The sequence below is a fragment of the Ascaphus truei genome, chromosome 8 (assembly GCF_040206685.1).
Source record: "Ascaphus truei isolate aAscTru1 chromosome 8, aAscTru1.hap1, whole genome shotgun sequence".
Lineage (NCBI taxonomy): Eukaryota > Metazoa > Chordata > Amphibia > Anura > Ascaphidae > Ascaphus > Ascaphus truei.
Genome location: NC_134490.1, coordinates 20838040 through 20860423, shown reverse-complemented (window position 1 = coordinate 20860423; position 22384 = coordinate 20838040). Strand labels below are relative to the sequence as shown.

The 22384-nt window shown below is 42.8% G+C and overlaps 1 protein-coding gene across 2 annotated transcripts in view; it reads right to left on the bottom strand.

Annotated features, from left to right (window-relative positions):
• ADAMTS14 (ADAM metallopeptidase with thrombospondin type 1 motif 14) overlaps positions 1 to 22384 on the bottom strand; it is a 136469-nt gene that overhangs the window by 29384 nt on the left and 84701 nt on the right. For both annotated transcript variants that reach the window (XM_075610750.1, XM_075610751.1), the window contains exons 9-13: positions 20985 to 21117; positions 18689 to 18802; positions 17004 to 17152; positions 1262 to 1437; positions 2 to 135 (exon numbers count right to left, since the gene is read on the bottom strand). In XM_075610750.1, coding sequence (XP_075466865.1) covers positions 2 to 135; positions 1262 to 1437; positions 17004 to 17152; positions 18689 to 18802; positions 20985 to 21117 — 706 coding nt within the window. The remainder of the gene's footprint in view (position 1; positions 136 to 1261; positions 1438 to 17003; positions 17153 to 18688; positions 18803 to 20984; positions 21118 to 22384) is intronic.

Below are 22384 nucleotides of genomic sequence, written 5' to 3'. Positions count from 1 at the left end.
CCACACAGTCCCCTCTGGCACAGACGCTGTAATGATCTTTGTAGCTGCATCTTGTGCCATCATGTACCACCTGGTTCATGAAAACCACATCTCCTGTTTCCTTGGACTGGCAAATAAGTTCACACTTCTGGGCATCTGCAGTGGAAAACAAACTTGTAGTCAGGGAAATAAAATCAGCTAGAAACCTGCATGAATTCACGATACACTGCACAGTACGTATATTCTGTGCAGAAGTGTTGGGCACAGTAGGAATGGGATTTTTCTAAATGTTCCTCTTTACGCTCATGTATATACATATTAATATGGAAAGGGCTTCAGCCACGAGGCTTACTAGTCCTACTAAGGGAATGACGTATGCATTGTAAATTGCCAAAGGGGCTGAATGCAAAGCATCAAAGGGTTAAGTGCACATATCGCTCACACTGATCACTCATACAACTATGGCAAAGCCACAAATATCTTCCCAGGAACTACCCCTTCTTCTTATGGATGCACCATTGATGCTTATAAGGACATGTAAGAAAATCCCGTCTGACACATCCCAAGGTTTCTTTTCACAGCAATAAGCAATTCTCGGCTATTATTTCAAACTGGTTTCACAGGCATGATCCCTATCCAGCTTTAAATGACCTCTCACTGTGTTGTAAAGTACAGTACATGGAGCCCAGAGGTATGTTGCTTCAAAAAGCTTTTAGTGGTGGCAGAGAATGCACAATGAAAGGAAATATCCTTTTGCTATTCCACACGTTCTGATTGAACTTTTTAACAGGATAAAGCAGGTAAGGGGTACAGTAGATAAAGTAAAATTTTACAGAAAAGGATACAAAATTACAATGCCATTTACAGTACAGTGGGCACATTTTCATTCTGCTTCTATATAGCAATGCTGCACACTGTACCTACTGTGTCTTGATTATAATCAGCTCACTATCAAATCCACCTGTTTAGCAATGAAACGTATCTGGTACTGAGGTGTCTAATATTGTGCATCACGTGCAAAAACAAAACATAACAAACGAGTGTATTACATTTCACGCAGCCACAAAGAAATGAAAATAAATTGCATTGCACACAGCACACTTTTCTTTGAATGGATGCACATACCCCTGTGTGTTTATGTGTATGGTTGGTGGATGAACCCATTTACTGCTGGTAACACTGGTTTGATGCTTTGCAATACATCACTAAACCCTGCAGCAGCAAAGCGGTTGAAGCAACTATGTTGGTAACAAAGAACTCTGCCAGGTAAACTAGTCTGTACCATCATGATGCTCATAAGGAAGCCAGGTGTGCTTGGCATTCTGGTGCGTGTAGTATGAGTTGCGCTGTGAACACTGCTGGGCATGGAAGTCTTCAAACGGTCCTCTGCACTCCTCGCTGTTGCAGATCTGATATTCATAGGTAGCCCCATGGCACTCACGACCGCCATACGCTGGTCTGCAACAACCAAAAAAATCACACAGGCATAAAAAGATTTGGACTGGGTAACTGGAGCGCTCCCTAAATAATACAAAGTGCATTGTGTTGCCAGAAAACTGATAACAATACAATAATGGACAAATCAGGCTAAAAATAACAGAAAATAGGGAAGATATACTAGCCCTTATTGTCGCACTGCTGCTCGACCAAAAAAAGAGGATAGAAAGATGTGGGGATCCTAATACCAAAGCAACTTTGAATTTAAATGAATGCCAAGTGAGGCAATTTCTTCAGGTGTCTCCAAGTGTCAATGTATCAAGGTACTTTGCACTGATGTGTGATTTGAGGAGTACATACAGAAGGAGTTGGGTAGGAGTTAATGGACACATGCAATATTATCAGCAGCTGTTTTAAATTCTGCCTCTGTCCATAATTGTCCCCTTTTAGCATCCCGCTCTGCCAGATATCAGCTGGGCTAACGCCCTTTGTTGATGTGCGTTAAACATAGGAAAATCCATCAACAAACATTTCAGATTTGTTGCATCTGCCGGCAGAAACTATTTTCTTTTCACTGATATCGATACTGTATTTTCTAGTAAAGGGGTTGTGTAGCTGGAGGCATTAAAGCATCATTCAGACTCTTTCTTGTTACTTGATTTTCCAGTCTATATTTGCAGTTTATCTACCTGTTAGTTAACTTTCGTAAAAGGTTGTTACTTTTGTGTTTCAGTAAAGGCTACAGATAAGGCTTCTTCTCAGGCATACTGTATCACTGTTTCATTTTTGATTGGGCAGATGAGCTAAACCAGGAGTGGCCAACTGCAGTTCTCAAGGGTCACCAACAGGACAGGTTTCCAGGATATCCCTGCTTCCGCACAGGTGGCTCAGTCAGAAAGAGCCACCTGTGCTGAAGTAGATATATCCCTAATACCTGGCCTGTTGGTGGCCCTTGAGGACTGGAGTCAGCCACCCCTGAGCTATACCTTACATTCTGTTTCTTATGCCAACATTTTGCTTCCTATGCAGCAAGTAAATATCGGAAAAGAACTGACTGAATGAAAGGGATTTGCATCTCGGGTCTCTGAATCAATGTACTTTGCTTAAACACTTCCCCATGTGCAACATCTTGTACTTTGGCGAACGTGAATAGGAGACAGACAGGAGTTAAATGATGTGAACATTATAATGGGGTGTATCAAATTCTGCATCCCCGTGCACCATTTTCTCATTTTTTCTATATCAAAAAGCTTTTTAAGCTAACAACCTGAGGCAGGTGTAAAAATACCTTAATTAACAAATCTCTTATATTTGAGGCACCTGTGACCACAAATGAGTTCAGGGCAACTAAACATCATTTTATTGGTCTGAAAACATACACCACTAAGAGCCTCATGCAGAGAGCAGCGCTATTTAAAATCTCGCCATTTTCCGGAGAAAATCGCGCAAAAAACAGCTGAAAATGGAGAGGTAGGAAAAACACGCCATTTTTTTTTTCTATTTGAAAATCTCGCTGCGCGGCTGGCGAGAAACTACATCTCGCCAGTCTGAAAAATATCCGAATTCAGAAAGGCGCGCTCGCCATCTAGCGGCTGTTTTTGGCACGATTTTCTTCAATTTTCTCCGCCAATTAAAGTTGGCAAGAAGCAGGAGCTCGCCGGCTATAGGGAAAAAAAAAATAATGCGCGATTTTTTTTTTTTTCCCTTTCAGCTGCGCGCATCTCCTCATTTACAATTCTCCACATGCAGTAATGCTACAAATAGCGGATTTCGCCCATTTCTGCATATGGAGAATAAAACTCTCCATTAAACCTACTTTTATTCCCCTCTCCAATTTTAAATAGCGCTGCTCTCTGCATGAGGCCCTAAATCTCATGATGGCTTTTGACTAGAGATGGGCAAATGTTTGGGGCGAATTTGGATCCGCAGCGGATCGTCCGGTTCCTTTGTTCCGCGGATTTCAGCGGCTCAATCTCACAAAAAGCGGTTCACGTTTTGCGGATTTCAATTTTTTATTTTTATTACCAATTCACTCTGCGGATTCCGCAACCCGTGGACGGATTTGTAGAATACAATCCGTGGATTCAGCAAATCTGGTGCCGGATTCTTAAGAGCTCACCAACGGATTGCTGAATCCGCGGATTGGATTCTACAAATCCGTCCACGGGTTGTATCCATCGGTCTTTTTTTTAATGAATCCACGAGGATTAAAACTGACCAAATCCGTTGGCGGGTTTTTATACCGCGAAACAGATTTGGGGGGCAAATGGCGAGAAAATCCGAGAATCGGATTTGGGCAGATTCGGCCATCTCTCCTTTTCACACAAAAAAATGGTTTACCAATCAAATATAGACTGGGAAAGCATTGGCAAATTCAGCAGCAACTGAAAGCCTTGAGCAATATTCACATTTGACTTAAATAAGTCCAAACCTCTGCAACTTTATTGTTTTGCTACTTCCCCTGTGCCAAGTCTGTGTTTACGTAATACTGCTATGTGGTGGAGAAAGAACTGAAGGAGCACACAGCTGTGGAGCATGTAGACAAGAAAGAGCCACCAGAAGCATAACACGTGTTTACATTTCCAGGAGTCAGAATTTGAAGGATTGCTCACAAGTGTCGGGGATACAAGGCAGAGATCTGACTCTTTGCAATTCCTGCGCACACAAATATGGACTCCCCCTGCTGCCAACTAGACTCCATTAATTTAATATGGTTAATGCTTACTTCATATTTGTTTGCAGTATTCATGGCTCACTTTTATGTCCTTAGTGTCTCACTGAATGTGCCTGGAAATGTTGGCATAGCAACGGAACGCAACAAATAAGGAGTTGGATAAGATTTGATGCAAAAACTCTTGTTATGATGATATGGGGACAAATGGTATGCTTAAAAGAAATATACGGTGCCTCTCCGCAGAATGGATATATAAATGTGTGTCATTGCCAAACACGGCTTAATATGCAATAAATCATTCTTGATATATTGATACTCATGCAGATTCCGGTATGCGCTTGAACTGGTTGATGTTGCTGGCTGGCTATTCAACAACTGGCTTATCTTCAGCCATTGACATGCTGAAGTGTTTACCAATGGCAGTCAGAACTGCTTCACCGAATCCTCTGTCAGTGTTCTACTTCTTAAATAGCACGAGACCTTGGCGAGGGGAAGGGTGCAAATTCTAAGCATGGCACATAGTTCATAAAGCACAGGTCTAAGTGCTGACTGGTTATACAACAAAAAGTCACAACAGGTGCACAGCCTCACATGTAGTCTAGACACAGAATACACCACACATGAGCAGTATCAGCAGGTGGTAGTTAGTGAAAAGTTTACTTTATAAACATCTGTAGATCTTAAACCATTAAACAGACACCGATGCTACTGACATAAATAATTTCACAGGTCAACATGTGATATCTGCTATTTCCTCCAATCCTAAAGTTTACTGGGAATGCTATCGGTGTAGCATTTTCAAAAGCAGTTCATTCTTCTTGTGAATTCCATAGCAAAACCTATGGAGGATAAATGGAATCTAGCATTATCCCACTCATAGTACTTTGGGGCTGTCGATGTTAAACATCACAATTGTTTTGGCTCCAGAGTGATGTGGTAGCTATTACAGAGACCATACGACCTTGGGCCCCCTTTGCCCTGAGAGTGATGTACTTCTCTTCCATTCAGATGACTGTGGCTACTTTGTCAGTGACAATAATTCTATACTATGCCCAGAATGGCACAGAGGCAATGTGAGTGCTACCTTTAGTGCCATTATAGGAAAAGCACAAGGTTATAGTCGTCATGATGATCATTGCTGACTTCCCAATGCCAATTCACAACGTGAGACCCTACTTAAAATTTCCCACATCCAAATTGGCCATTGGCGGTATTCTGTTGAACACCACGGGGCTACAGTATATTTTGTACGATCAGGCTCAATACCGGCGTAATACTGAAAGCAGATTTAGTTCAATATCAAGATGCAAAATCAGAAAGGAAACATAGGGGATTATGTAGCAAACCAACTTTGGAGCTGAATTGACACAGAGACACATGGGTACTATTCATCAATGTATCAAGAGACAATTTTGCTGTGCATGTGTCAGCTTGCAACTTGTAAGGTGTAACAGGAGATAGATGATACATACATTATAAAGGACTGCATTAAATTCTGTATTTAAAGAGGCAGTCCTGGTGACACTTCTATTTTTGTGGGGGAGGGGCTTACATTAGGGTTGAAGCAGGGGGTCTCTGAAGCTGAACCATATTAATTTCAGCTCGGGGGACCCCTGCTTTATGAGATACAGCTCAACCCCATTATAGCGCGATATGCTACAATGTGGATCCGCTTTTAACGCGGTCTGAGCATGGCTCCCGATTTAGAACATCTCCAAGGATTTTTTTTTTAACATATCTATTCAATGCTTTATTGGTAACAGACACACATGGACACAAACACACACACACACACACACACACACACACACACAAGCAAATTGTGTAATTTTGGCTGAGTCACTTCACGTCATTATATCAAGGGTGTTTGGGAAGGGCATAATCAGCGCCATATTATAATGAGTTGCATCAAAATTGGACCTGGTGCAGTTTTTCTGTCCCCTTTGCATAAAAGAAACACTAACCAGCTCTGAGGCGCTGTTACCCTCTGCTCCTGTGCAATGCAAATGTAGTAAAGGGGATTGACCCGCCTCATGCATGTGTGTCATGGGAGACTCCTGTGGCGGGTAGGATCTCGGTGGCCGGAACAGCAGGAAGCGTAGTAGGGGTCACAAGCAGGGGTCCAAGGCAGGCGGCAGACAGCGCAGTCAGGAAACAAGCAGAGGTCCAAGGCAGGCGGCAGGTAGCGACGTCAGGTAACAAGCAGAGGTCCGAGGCAGGCGGCAGGTAGCGAAGTCAGGTAACAAGCAGAGGTCAGCAACGAGGAGACTGGAACAGGACAGGGGAGCAAGGACAGGTCTGGGGCAGGGACTGAGAACAGGAACAAACAGGGACAAGCCAGATTACCAGCAAGGGCTTTTACTGTGAACAGACTTCTATGGTACAGGTACAGAAAACAGATCAGGATATCAGAAGCATGTGCATCAGGAATCTGACTTCAAGCAAAGGCAAAACCAACAGACACGAAGCAAGCTATAAGGACAGAGACAGGAGCAACAAGAAGACAGACAGACAGAGGAACCCAGAGCCAACAGAAGGCAGCAGCACACCCAGTGGACAAGGAAGCTATGGCTAGGCAGGAGGTCTAGGCGACCCTGACATTACTCCCCCCCTCTCGAGAGTGTTCTCCGGACAATCCTCCAGGCTCTTCCCGGAGGCCTTGATGAAAAGTGGACTCAAGGTTACCCACCTCTGGTGGTTTGTCAGCAGGCAGAGGGTACTCCACAGGTACATTGTGTGCTGCAAGGAACCTCCGAATGGGTGCGTTCAACCCAAATGCAGGGGCAGAGACATCAGAAACGTGGGCATCAAAGACGGGTGCAGCCTTTCTACATGAGTCAGTGGGGACACAGAGTTCACTCTCCATGGTCTCTTTTTGTGACCAATATATCTCTTTTAGTTTTGGAATCTGGAACTTCCCAATGGATACGTTCAAATCCATTGCAGAGGCATGGACATCAGGAATGTGGGCATCAAGGACGGGTGCAGACTTTTCACATGGGTAAGTGGGAACGTAGAATTCACGCTCCATGGTCTCCTTTTGTGACTGCCGTTTCGTGGTATCACCTAAAATCTCATTAAGACAAGCTATTTGATTTTTCAGCTCTTGAAGCCGTCCTTCTGCACTTCTTTTCACACTCAATGCAGTTGTCAGTTCGGCTTCTTTGGAGTTGAGTCGCGACTCCATATCTCCCAGCTGACTCAGAGTAAAGCTTAAATCTTCTTCATTTCTGATCTGCAGCTGCCGGTACTCCTCCCGGGCATTGTCCAGCTCCAGCTGCAGCCGGACCTTATCACGGGCTGTGTGGTCCAATAATTTGCAGGCATCGGCCATTTTGACCTCATAGCGCTGTGTCAGGCCAGCCACTTGACAGACGGACACCTTCTCTCTCTCCTCCTTTTTGGCAAGCTGTGTCTTAAGCTCAGCGATCTGCGCCTGCAGCGCTGTGAGTTGCTGAGATGTGTGTTCAGCTGCTAGCTTTAGCTCTTCCTCAAGCGAGGCTCTGGTTATGCTCAGTGTGGCCTTCAGCTCCTCATGCTGTTCTGTGGGGACACACTGGGTACTCAAATAATCTTGCAGCATCTTTATTTTGTAGGCAGTCTGGAAACTTTCTTCCTGCAGAACTCGCTGCTTTTCTTCAGCATTCACCCATTTCTCATTGGTGTCCTGCAGATGTGTACGCAGTTCTCGCAGCTGACTGCAGCATATTTTATGCTTGTGTGCGCCGCTCCAGGGAGACACGTTCTTCTTGCAGCACTTTCTCTTCATTCTGCAGTGCTGTATGCACATCTAACTTTTCCTGGGCCAACTTTTTCTTCTCCTCTCCTAATTTATGGAGTTTCTTATCTCCTTCACTGACTTGGACATAGAGATTCTTGCACTCTTGGGTTACAGTTTCAAAACTGATATTTAACCCTTCGAAGATTTCTCTCAATGAACATAGTTCTGTGTTGAAGTGGCAACTATTCTCCTTAGAGGCTTCCAGCTCTGTAGTAAGCGTGTGAACCTCTTTCTGAGATGCTTCCAGTGCTGCGTCAACTTGAGCCATGAAAGTCTGGTACTGGGCAGAATCAGCGTAGGCCTTCTCCAGCTTACTTGACAAGATCAACCTGTCATTCTCCAACTGATATTTTTCTCTTTCCCAGTCACCCTCTGCTTTTTCCAGCGCTAATTGCATCCTTGACTTTTCTTCTATCAATAGTCTGTTCTCCTCTTCTGATTCATGGAGTCTTTTATCTCCTTCACTGGCTTGGACAGAGAAGTTCTTACTCATTTGGTTTATAGTTTCAAACCTACTATTTAACTCTTCGGAGGCGTCCCTCATTGAACGTATCTCTGTTTTCAAGTAGCATCTCTCCTCCCGATCGACTTCCATCTCTTTTTTGAAGTAACAAATGTCCTCCTGGGAGACTTTAAGCTCTGTATTTAGCCTGTCAATTTCCTTCATAGAACTTTCCAGGAATTCGTTACTTTTAGAAGCGAGGCGCCGATTTTCAGCAGCATCAGCATATGCCTTCTCCAGCTCACCTGACATGACATCCAGGTCACTCTCCAACTGGTGCTTTTCTTTTTCCTGGAGAACACACTTAGCAATTGCTGAGGATAGACAGCTCTGTAGTGCAGAATTAGTTTCTTGTTCCTTATCTAAACGTCCATAAAGACAATCAATCGCTTTCTGTGCAGCTTGAAGCGTCTGAGTAGGGGCATCTTTCTTCTCTTCCACTATTCTTGGGATACGTCTGTGAGTTGCCTTAAGCTGCAGCATATCTCTTTCATCAAATGCAGACTCTGAGGTTAAATGTTCATTCTTAATTCCTTCTGCAACTTTCACAGTAATGCCTCCCTTCTTTTTCTTCTTCTTCCTTGCTTTGAGAAGTTCTGAAGAATCAGTGGTACTGTGTTCACATTTACTGCTCAAGACTGTTTGCGTGGGAGCCATCATTTCAGACATGGGGAAACCACACTTCCCAAGAAACCAGTAAAGAGGAAATGTGTTTTTAAAACAGAAGCATTAGAATGAACAACAGGAATATTAGACACAGAGAGACACAAGATAGGAAAGCTGATTTTTTGACACTTTAGCATCAGTCACAGAGATTTATAAATGCAAGGAAAAAACATAGACAGAGAAACCTGTAGTTATATCTGAAACTTTAGAAATCAGGCGTAGGGATATCATACAGACAGAGAGAACCTGCAGTTACATCTGAATCTTTAGGCATCAGGCGTAGGGATATCATATAGACAAAGAAAACCTGCAGTTGAATCTGAAACTTTAGATATCAGGCATAGAAATATCATAGACAGCAGGAAACTAATACAGAGAAAACTTGTAGTTAGATCTGAAACTTTTGACATCGGACATAGGAATATCAGACAGAGAACCCTGCAGTCAAATCTGAAACCTTTGATATCAGGCGTAGGGATATCATATGTTGCAGAGAAACAAACTTTAGGGGAACTTGCAGGTAAACCTGAAACCTTAGAACCAATCATATGAAAAACTATAGATGCAAGAAAATCAAAGCATGCAGCAACAAAGTAATGGGAGCACTTTTGTCTTTTGAAATGGGGACCCTGTGAACAGCAGTGGTCCAACCAGGGAAAGCAGTAAATCAAGGTAACCGTCTTAAATAGAAATGTGAGTCTGAAAATCTGCAGTGGCCCACCCACAATGCAGAGACAATTCTTGTCCAGGTAATGAAAGTCTGATAATGGCAAAAACAGGTACTGCAGGGAGTGTTTTTTTTTTTTTTTTGTAAAAGGGAATTCTTCTCAGGGAGAAAGTGGCACAAAAAACCCTGCAGAAACCTTTGCAGCAACAAAACCTTCAGGATCCCAACGGGGATTTCAAAAAACAAAAACAAGTACTTATCTTCAACCATGCGGATGTGGTCTGCTGCAGCAGGCAGGAAAGGGTGCAGGCAGAAGAAGAATCTGTTCCAGCGAGATCCAGAAGTGGCCTTTGCTTTCTGTCACGGGAGACTCCTGTGGCGGGTAGGATCTCGGTGGCCGGAACAGCAGGAAGCGTAGTAGGGGTCACAAGCAGGGGTCCAAGGCAGGCGGCAGACAGCGCAGTCAGGAAACAAGCAGAGGTCCGAGGCAGGCGGCAGGTAGCGACGTCAGGTAACAAGCAGAGGTCCGAGGCAGGCGGCAGGTAGCGAAGTCAGGTAACAAGCAGAGGTGAGCAACGAGGAGACTGGAACAGGACAGGGGAGCAAGGACAGGTCTGGGGGCAGGGACTGAGAACAGGAACAAACAGGGACAAGCCAGATTACCAGCAAGGGCTTTTACTGTGAACAGACTTCTATGGTACAGGTACAGAAAACAGATCAGGATATCAGAAGCATGTGCATCAGGAATCTGACTTCAAGCAAAGGCAAAACCAACAGACAGGAAGCAAGCTATAAGGACAGAGACAGGAGCAACAAGAAGACAGACAGACAGAGTAACCCAGAGCCAACAGAAGGCAGCAGCACACCCAGTGGTCAAGGAAGCTATGGCTAGGCAGGAGGTCTAGGCGACCCTGACAATGTGCTGCTGGCGCAGATAACAGTGTGAGCTCCGTGTTGTGGGGGATGATATAGATCCCTGTGTGTGTCCTGTCACTCTGCTCCCCGCTGTGTGACCCTTCTCTGCTCTCTCCCACCTACTGTTACTACAGACTCTATTGCACAGCGAGGACCCACCGCACTGCAACGAGGGCCCCTGATTGGCCAACTCACGCTACCTAGCAACCGCAGACACAGTGATGTCTCTGGCCACGCCTCTCTGTCTGTCAATGTGGTCCCTGCAGCGTGTTGAAACAGGGAGTCGCTAAGGAGCCTGTGGCAAATGGTGGACATCTTTGATTTGGGCAGAAGGCCGCCAGAACACCGTGGAGAAAAATACAGGAGCTGTGATTCAATTTAAAAAAATGACGCATCCGAAGTCCTAGTGGAGTGTCAGTATGGCAGTGATGCTTGATCCACGGGATCCTCTTGGGAGGCGCCTTGTCTGTCAGTCCATGGGAGATGGTGGAGGTGAATGTGAAGCAGGAGGGTGAGGAGCCGACGGAGACAGAGAACAGGTGTGCGGTGGTACCTTAATTAATACGTGTAGACCGACTTCAATAGGTGCAGTTCTTTACATGTTATATACACAAACAGGGAATAGTGTCACTACCTCAGAAAAAGTTGCCCAGTTATAGTGGGCATCACTCAAAAAAAGTAATAGACAATATACGTCACCCAGAACACAGGTTGTGAGGGATGGATGGAGGGACACACACACCCAGTTATCCCAGCTCTCCCCCTCCGGCGGACACGGAACCCCTGATCGCGGTGGCCATTTAAAAAAAAATTATTAAGTCGCAATCTCGGTTATAACGCAGTCTCATTATGTGGACCCCAAGCACCGCGTTATAACGGGGTTTAGCTGTACTTATCTCAGAAAGGGGTGCCAACAGCAGCCGAGACAGGGCTAGTAGGAGCTTTCGAAATGGCGGCTTTAAATGTCCTGCTTTCTGCCAGCTAATAAGAAGCTGTGACGTCATCCCTTGTGACTTCCTATTGGCCTACGTGACACAGGACATTTAAACTATGGAGGGATACCGGCACCTCCTTCCGAGCTAAGTATCCTGGGAAGCAGCGTTTCTTCGGAGCTGAAATCAATGTGGTTCAGTTTCGGAAAACCCCTGCTTCAAACTTTTTTTTTTTTAAACAAAAAACATAATAACTTCTTTAAGTGCATAATTGAGCTAGGCACAATCACCCCTAGCTAACAATTTAAAACCTAAGAATGTTGATTAAAACATTTTACTTTAGATACAGCTGCAAGTAGCAAAATAGTGCAGTTCATCAAACTTTTCTTAGCTTAATACAAAGACCCTAAAGTTTGATGAAAGAATGAGATCTAAACACATACCGTATGTACTTCATGCAGCCACTGCTGATACGTGATCAACAGCTACATTAAACAACGCTGAAAACTATAGATGCAGGGAAATAAGGTATGGATAGCGGAAAATAGAACATATGAAATCAATCTAAGTGATCATAAGGAGGGAAATTTAAACTTCATAGAGACCCCTGTCTCCCAAAAACACCAGGTCTTACAATGTGGATTGGATTATGTTACTAGCTGTAATGTTAATCTTTTTAAACTTTAAACAGAGTTTTGTTAGGAAACAAACTTATTGAAGTTGTATTTGTTGGATCCCAATGTATTAACTATGTGTGCGTCTTGTGGATATAACAGAAAAAGGCATTGATGGGTGAGGAACGCATAGGAGGTCTCAGTAACTATGTGTGCGTCTTGTGGATATAACAAAAAAAGACTGAAGAGTGAGGAATGCATAGGATATCTCTGTAACTGTGTGTGCGACTTGTGGATAGTTACATAGTTACATAGTAGATGAGGTTGAAAAAAGACTTCTGTCCATCAAGTTCAACCTATGCTAAATTTAGACAACAGATATTTTATCATATATCTATTCTTATTGATCCAAAGGAAGGCAAAAAAAAACCCCAGAGTCATATCATCCAATGATATCTCATAAGGGGAAAAATAAATTTCCTTCCTGATTCTAAGAATTGTCAATCGGATTAATCCCTGGATCAACATCCTTCCCATGTACACTTATTTGGTATATCCCTGTATACCTTTCCTATCTAAGAAGACGTCCAACCTTTTTTTGAACAAATCTATTGTATCTGCCATCACAGTCTCCATGGGTAATGAATTCCACATTTTAACTGCACTTACTGTAAAGAACCCTTTCCTTTGTTGCTGGTGAAATCTCCTTTCCTCCAACCTTAAGGGATGCCCCCGAGTCCTTTGTACTGCCCTTGGGATGAATAGTTCTTTTAAAAGCTCATTGTATTGTCCCCGAATATATTTGTATATAGTGATCATATAAAGGCACAGAAAGGTGAGAAACGCATAAGAGGTCTCTGTAACTATGTGTGTGTCTTGTGGCTATAACAGTAAAAGGCAACAAAGGGTGAGGAACGCGAACGAGGTCTCGGTAACTATGTGTGCATCTTGTAGATATACAGTAACAGAAAAAGGCACCGAAGAGTGAGGAACAAGTAGGAGGTCTCTGTAACTATGTGTGTGTCTTGTGGATATAACAGAAAAAGGCACTGAAGGGTGAGAAACGCGTAGGAGAACTCTGTAATTATTTTTGACCTTGTTGTTGTTCTTGTAATAAATCTGAACTTGGGTCTCTTCAAGTTTTATTGAAGTGCAATCCCGCTGGGAACTTTCACTTTTGTGATTATCTTGGAAGCACGTACCAGGAAACCGCTGACTGGAGGCACTGAACCACACTACTGAACAAACAGAAGCATGGATGTCCGGAGCCCACAATCTGAGCAGGTAATCAGATAAAAGTATGTTTATATACTATATGACAGGGGTGGCCAACTCCAGTTCTCAAGGGCCCTCGACGGGTCAGGTTTTCAGGATATCCCTGCTTCGGCTCAATTAGAGGCTCAGTCAAAGACTGCACCACCTGTGCTGAAGCAGGGATAGAGTACGGTGAAAGGTCACAGCAGTGACCTAAAAGATTCCTATTTGCACTCGCTAGACCAGAAATGCTAGGCTAGGAAAAATTCAATCCTCGGAGTTACCTCCATAGCCTTACATAAACAATTTAAAATCATATTTATTGAACATATATACAACAACTTATATATAAAATACCACTATGTGGCTTATAAGAGAAAGCAAAGGGGTGTAGGGGATAAGTATTGGTGTAGTTTCTGGAGCAGAATGAGACTCAAATATGTGATCAGGACAGTATATATCGTGTAATTCTCAGAGAGTTTCCCCTAGCGAGTGCAAATAGGAATCTTTTAGGTCACTGCTGTGACCTTTCACCGTACTCTAGAATATATTCTTCCCGTATGCACCCTATTTAAAAGTGTACACCAGCACATGTACAGTATACTATAGGTGAGTGGCAGCCATCTCTCTTACCCTACTGAAGCAGGGATATCCTGAAAACCTGGGGTGTCGTGGCTCTTGAAGACTGTAGTTATCCAGCCCTGCTATATGAGATAAGAGACTGACCTCACAAGAGACCTGGGTATAATTGCTCTATATAATTGAAGATGAAGAACACAGTATTCAGTGCCCAGCATTATTTTTGATGAATTTCTAACATATTTGAAATGACCCAGTACCACTATTTTTTCTTTTTACTTACAACAGAAAAGCCTTTTTAAACGATGAAGGTAAAACACCTATAAACATTCAGGAGATTGAATAGAAACATTTTGGGGGAAGTGGTACAAAGCACAATGTCTCAGACAGGTCGGCAGCCCTGCCTTTCCCCATTATCTCTTAGCATACAATGCTTGCACTGCAACCAGGGATTCTGGGTAATAACATGCAAATGAGCACTCAGTGTGCCACCTTTTGCTTCTTATCCATTTTAACATGGAACTCTATAAGCCTGCTGTATTACACAGCGTTTCAGCACACTTTGGATTAAAGAAGTGCATAGTCAGTCAGACAGCTGTTTCGACCTTTTGGGTCTTATCAGTGTGAAGATGGGTATACTGGCCTTGCAATATGAAGTGACCAAAACAAAGTACTATGGAAGTTAGTAATATGATAAGAAAAAGGAACAAGATGGATTACATCAACTGATCTGCATTCTGCAATAAATGTTGATCGCCAGTTGCATGAATTGGATGGGGCAGAGACTGCTGTAATGTAGTACAGTGCTGACAGTAATAGGAGACCTCGTGACCAGCGCTGTTTTCATGGGCTGGATTCACTAAGCTCTGTTAGCCTTCTTAACCTGACCCTAACCTAAGTAAATGCATGTTAATAGTAGCACTGTAATCTCACCAGGTTTTACTTCTGTAAAAAGGTTGGTGTTATTTTTAACAACCGTTATTCCAGATAACATGAAAATGAGCTCATTACAGGTTAAAGTGTATTCATCCAAGATTCACTGAGCTCCGTTAAGGTTGAGTCATAACTAATTCTGGCCGTACACCCAGCCACACAGACTGAAGGGCTTTCGCTGGAGAGTAGAGAGAGGGCACCTCCTCTATTTGCAGGTATATAAGTCAATATGCCTGCTCCTAAATTAGTTTCTCTCACCTATCTTCCAAAATCTCCTACGTCCCAGTCTGGCTGGTAGTAATGCGAAGACTTCCAAAAACAGTGCGCTATTTGAAGATAATACCGCGTTATTTCGAGAGAGAAAAAAACCATTGCGTGAATCCTATGCTAATGAGCTGAATCACGGTTATTTGTGCAAATTATAACTTTAGTGAATACGGCATTAACTCAGGGAAAACGAGGTCTGGTTCTGTTTTAGGTAATGTCATGTTATTTTCCCTGATTTAGCGGTGCTTAGAGAATCTAGGTCATAAGTCTACTTAAAGCGACCTTCTTTTTCTCCTAACTATACATTGTGGGCTGACCGATTGCTAACGTTTTTAATAAAGCAATTGGGTGAACAGGGAAGGACAACGTAAGAAGCCATTCCCCCTTTCAGGCTTTGCATCTCGATTTCTTAGCTCTAAAAGAAGGCAGATGAAAGAATTAGTTTAACCTTTTCACTCCCAAAGGGGCCCCCAACATTCCATCCTGTTTGTGGTCTGCTCTTTGACACGTGGCATTTGGTATTATTCTCAATATATAAACACATTCTAAAATCTGGTAATTTAGCAACAGTGGAGAAAAAAAAGAAATGCTGTTTCTTTATGATATTATTGTGTAAATCTTTCCTATACCTGGTCTGTGGACTTTTCCCACGTTGCTAAATGGTGCCTAGCTGAATTCAAGCTAAGTAGCGCTACTGTTTTCTGATACTTTGAGAACTGGTCATGTATTGGGTTGTTCTAAAACAGGGGTGCTCAACTCCAGTCCTCATGCCCCCCCAACAGGTAAGGTTTTCAGGATATCACAGCGGTGGCTCAGTCGAAGACTCTGATTGAGCTGCCTGTGCTGAAGCAGGGACTCATTGAGCCACCTGTGCTGAAGCTAGGACTGATTGAGCCACCTGTACTGACACAGGGATATACTGAACACCTGACATGTTGTGGGGCTTGAGGACTGGACTTCCGCACTCCTGCTCTAACAGACACTTATTTCAATGGTACATAATATACATATCAAGACATGTGACAGGGAAAGACACTCTGTCCCACCCTCAGACTGCCTCTGTCTGAGCCGTTCTGGGTTTCCGGTGTATCTGGAGCTGCAAAGCTCATTTCTCAGCTCCAGGTGCACTGGATTAATTAACAAGACTGGTAGCTCTATACCATGGCTGAGCGGGAGAGAGCTCAGGCGGATTGCAGTATAAGGGGGTAGCTGCACTATGTGTGTGTCTGCTGGATTGCCTGTTTGTAAGCTGACTTACTGTGAGCCTTAGACCGCATCCATACTCCCTGTGACGGTCGAGCGCGACGCGTGAACAAAAGGCTAAACCTCTATAAGGCCTGCCATAGAGCGCGCGACCGCACGCGCAATGAAACGCGACTGCGCGCAATTCAGCGCAACCGCGCGCGTTTCCCGGGCAGACAAAATAATTTGATTTTGTCACTTGACCCACTTGACGTCACGGGTACGCCTCCAACACGCCTCCCTGTCGCGTCCCACCCTCCCCATCCCATAAACCACGGATCATCTCTGGGGCAGGTGCGTGCGACGGCACGCGCTCAGTCTCGGGCACCTACTATATCCACGGCTTTAGAACCTGGTTGCTGAAAGACTGCTCTGTGCATCATGTGACTGGGAGTAAAAGACTGTGATGCTAACAGTCTGGATATACTGTATAAGGACCAGAGACTGCCTATCTCTGTACTGTATGGACTGTTTGTTGTTTTCCTTATTGCAGTAAAGCTCTTCTGATTTGATCCAAGCATGGTGTCCAGCCTCTGATTACCCTCCTATAATAACACTCACGGGGGGTTATTGCACTGTCTGCTACGGGAACGCACTCCTCCTCCACATGTCCGCGAACAAGACCCAAATCTTGACCAGGAGCTCCAGCCTCCGTCCTGGCTGTAAGATTGCTCGGGAGTTTTCCAAATGCAGTGACCTTTAAAACACCACTTGGGATAAAAACAAAAAGATAAATAAGACGACCATCTAGGGAAAAAGTAACAACAAAGTATCATGAATGCACGGTGCATTGAAGTAAGTAACCAATAACACAACAAAGCTAAATCATGTCAAGTCATCAGGAAGGCTGAATTATTAAACCATGTTCGTAGTCCAAGCAATATCCTACAGCTGTATTCTTTTAAAATAAATAAGTTCTGTAGTATTGGCTAATACTTACTACTTTTTTAAAACTTTTTATTCAACTATTAATGCCATTTTTAATGAGTTTTAAAATACCGATAATCAGTTGATTCCTATAGGTTTTAAACCCTTTCCCAGCAGATCCTGTGTGTGATAATTTGTTGCCAATATTCCCAGCAGTTTGAGCTGCAAACTGTAACAATAGATAATGTTACCGTAGTAATATAAGAACACGTTGTAGCTGCTGAGTTACACTGACTGAATGATTGATTTGAAACTGTAAGGCAGCCATTTAGTGAATCCTGGGAAGCAGGATTTGGCTGACCGATCACGGGAGAATGAATTGATCGGCACCGGATGATGTCACGGCTTCCTATTGGCCCGGGTGACGCGGGACATTTAAAGCTGCCATTAGATTAGGGAACACAGTTTCTCTACCTGCAGTGATAACAACAATACTATAGAGGTAAGTATCTCTGGAAGAAGGGGTTCCCCAGAGATGAAATAAACACAGTTCAGCTCTGGAGACTCCTTGCTTCAAACCTGTAATAATACACACACACACACACACACACACAGACACACACACACACACACACACACACACACATATATATTGTTTTTGAAGTTAACTGTATTGCTGCTTTAATTATATGGAATAATATCCATTAGCATTATCATGGTGCATTAGGTCATTTAAATAATTGTATTTGTAATAAGTGAAGACATTTTCATACAGTATTACAGTGGTGTTCATTATTCACCACAAACTGCAATCCCTACAGTTTAAACCTTATTTGGCGGAGTGTACAATGCAGTTATTGCTTCACATAGTCAGTGAGAACTGTCAAATACATGTAACTGAATGTATTATAATATTGTTAAAGATGCAGATCCACATACCCCCCCCTTCCCCCCCACCCCCACCTTTTTTAAATCGATGAGGGTCTGAGGGTCTCCGAAGCTAATCCGTGTTAATTTCAGCTAATTCCCAGGGATACTTACTGGGTTAGCTTCTGGCTGTCGGAGCAAGCCTGATCCCACAGTCATTTTGTGTGCACAGTGAAAGTATTCTTGCCTTGAGATCAGAACCCTTTACAGTTCAGGAATGAGGGGTTCCCCACAGGTCGGGGCACCATGGATCAGCTCATGGGAACGCCTCAGTCCAGGTATGTAAAATACATTTTCCCCAAAAAGGTGGGACTGCTGCTTTAATGTCAGTGTTCCAGCCAAACAAAGCAGGTCACCTAATCTCCGTGTGAAGTGTGATGAGTACTGTAGTTTAAAAATGAATATAAACGTATATAACATAAAGGCAAGGTTAATATTAAGAGCTGAAGTACCTTTCCAGGAGAACACTCTGTCCCATCAAGTGGAGGGCCCTTTTTAGTTTTGCAGAAGTAGGGATTATCTGGATGGCTGCACCACAGCTGCTTGCACGGATCAAATGTCCTAAACTAAATGTAATGAGTATGGCAGAAATTATTAAGTATTTTAATCAATCTGACACACGAGAGGTTAAAGTTGGTTCAAAATTGTCTTAAAAATACAACGATTGTTGTTTTATGGCCATTTCAACCCCGGCCAGGCCTGTGTTTTATAGGACTGGTGATATTTCAAGTCAGCACCTGGTTTTGCAAGTGGTGGGATTGAAATATGGTTTCCCTAAGACCAGAATAAACAGGACCCTTTTAAATGTACCTTAAAAGGCATTCTTTGGGAAGCTCTGCAGAGTATCAGGAGGTGTGGCTAAGAAGGTATTCCAAAATGAGTAAATGTATTAAATACTGCACCGACACACTTTATTCGAGCAAATACCCAGTATGTACCTGGCAGATACCTGGAATGCGCCGCTCCCCACCTCTGACAAGCCCCGTTGCGTTTGCCTTCCCAGCCTGGGTTCATGCCTGGCTGACGGGCGGCTGATCTGTTAAATGATAATGATTAGGATTTAATAGGCTGCAATGCTTCGCGTGTCTACCAGATGGCATAAATTCATGAATTGTAATGCAGCATATATATATATACTGTGCAGTATTGCAGCCAGCAGGAATAAAATGCTTCAATCCCTGCTTGGAAAATACCTCAATGCACTCGGGCAGAAAACAGTTACAAACCTCAATACACCCGGGTATACCCGAATTCGTGGGACTAGCCGAGCTCGAATAAAGTGTGTCGCCAGTGTATGAAGATATCACGGGTCTGACACCTATTCTTAAGAATAACAAATAGATATTTGTAACAGTTGCAATGAGACGGGTCAAAAAAGGGCAAGCCCTTCATGTTTATGAGGTGGCATGGGGCAGATATCCATTTGTCACCCAAACTTAGGAGCAAGACGGTCAAAATAAGTCTGGTTACATTCAGCAAACTCACCCGAACCTATTGATATGAATCACGTTATTACAAGTATTATAGAAATAAAGTTAGGAGCGTGTTTCTATATTCAGCCAACATTTACAGAGTCAAAGGAACGTTTTTTTTTCTTTCAAGTCGTAAAACCGTCAAGCTGTTTGCTGTAATCGGTGAGTTACCTGAGTATTTTTATTTATAAAAATGTTTTACCAGGAAGTAATACAATGAGAGTTACCTCTTGTTTTCAAGTATGTCCTGGGCACAGAGTGATAACAATACATGGTTACTGTAACAGGGACATATCCCTGTTTAAATAAAGCAGCCTCAGAGCTCTGAGAATCCAGCAGAGAGACAGTTAATTGAAGCCACTCAATTAACTAGTCTCCATCTGGACTAATGAGAGCTCTATAAAAAGCCTCATATGAGACACAGGAGAGAGATTCCTTATCTCACATTTGGGCTGACAGAAGGAGAGCAGAGAAGCCTGCACACAGAAACTGTCTTGAGCACAAAGGCAGTGCTTTGATCAAGACATCCAGACACCCAGAGCCCTACTGTATATTTCCTGGACACAGATGACCCAGGAATCTGCCAGAGACTGACATGGAGGGCCATCTGCTTAAGGTACCTCCTGAGACTTTGGGGTGATAGACTGGTAATGGGAATATCCCTACAGTCCTGCAGATGGGGTCTGGGGAAGTAAGTTAGCCCTTACAAAAGGATAGGGGTTTGTTATTTTGTTGTTTTTGTATGTTTTGCCTGGATAAAGGAACAGGCTCAATAAAGCCAAGATATAATTGCACTCAAATCGGTCTCCATTATATGTACCTCTGCACACGTCTCTTACAGTTACATTAAAAGAACAGAGGTTATACAGTCAATTCACAGAAATTTCATGGATAGTTAGAGTTGGAAAATTGGGCACAGGGGATAAAAGGACTGGTGAATTTCAGATTGAAATAGAGAAGCTTTAACATCAGCGTACGGCAGCAAACGACTCACACCCTTTAGCTTCTTAAGTAGACTTCTTAATAGATTCAATAGATAAAATATTCTTTCATTTATCAGAGCTCACTGATTCAACAAAGACTGGAATATGAGACAGAGTTGCTACTGCAAAGCAAATGTCAAAATAGACCTTTTTTATATTGGATGTGAAAAAATTGTTTTTAAACTTAAACCATAACATGTGATGGAGATGACTAACAAGTACTATCGCCCTCTTGTAATGTCTTCAACACATGATACATGTAATATTCTGAGCCATGCTGGATTCATACTTACAGCGGTGCACATTTTGTAGCCTACTCCAAAATCAAATCTGCATTGTTCATCCATAGAGTAGTTGATTCCTGGAAGTTCAGGGAGTTTTGGCCACTTGTGCTCAAAAGGGTCATCCAGCAGACAGTCGTAGGAGCTACATCAGCACGAAACAAAAAGGACACAGGTGGATGTGGGTTAAAATCATTAAATGTTTTAACATTTCTAAGGTTTACTATATTCTGGGGAAACAAAGACTTATGTGCCAAATAATTAAGATTATTGGTATTCTGCAGAGGAAATAAAAATGTCCCCATATGGTAAAACCATTAAAGAAGCTCTGCAGAGAATGCACTCCTTCGGTAATATGGTTTATACAGTGTTGCATGGTGTTGAGTCCGTCTTTTTAAAAATAACTTTCAACCTAATTGTTTTAGGAATGAGCCGCATCATCATCACTTTAAAAGGATTCTTCAAGATTAGGACAACGGAAGGTTACCACTATTTAGTTCAACAATACTACCTTGTCCTAGAATGTCTTCTTCCTCCTACATACATTTAGGGGATCATGTACTATGGTCACTTTGGAACAAAAGTGAGGCAAAGATACATTATCATTATGTGCCTCTGCATCAATGTATCAAGTGCTTCAACGTTGGCTCTCGTACATCAGTGAGGATTAGGGGGTTAGTTTACCTGGCACACATGTTATTGAACTATATAAAATGTTGCCTCTAATCTTGCTCCATTTATTCCCTTTTATGTGTTCCATAAAAATCTGCCAGGTCTGTGGTAGCATAAATCTCTGTACACAACAATGTGTACCCAGTGTGAGACGTTTTGCAAACAAGCTTTGTACATATGTATGAAACACCAAGAGCACACAATGGAGCAAGTGCGCAGAACACACTTTTCCTTGCGTTGATGCATCTCCCATATATACACAATAAGAATTTCAGACTATACAAACTTTACACACACAATATGTGTGAGAAACAAAAAGAAGCTTGATCTTAAGTTTATTAAAAAATGTCTACAGGATTTATATATTGCAAAAGCAGGTAACACATTGCATAACAATATTGCATTTTACGTGACTCTCCTCGTGAAGTATTTAGGATACTGATGGAGTACACTGATGTGAAGATATACATAACACAGAAACACGTTCTCAGGGATCCACAAGGTTCCAAATAGGGATTGTACCAAGAACATGTTTAATAAATTGTGGCCACACTACAAAAGGCCATGTCTAGACTTACACTGTGGCAAATGACTCATTATTATTCCCAGGTTATATAAACAGATGTCCAGATTACGCTGTTGGGAATACAGTCTTTAGTGCAGTGCAAACATAGTTCAGCATAAAGAAGTGCAACTTCTCTAGCTGATTAAACACCCTATCCGTGTGAATCTGGCTGCAA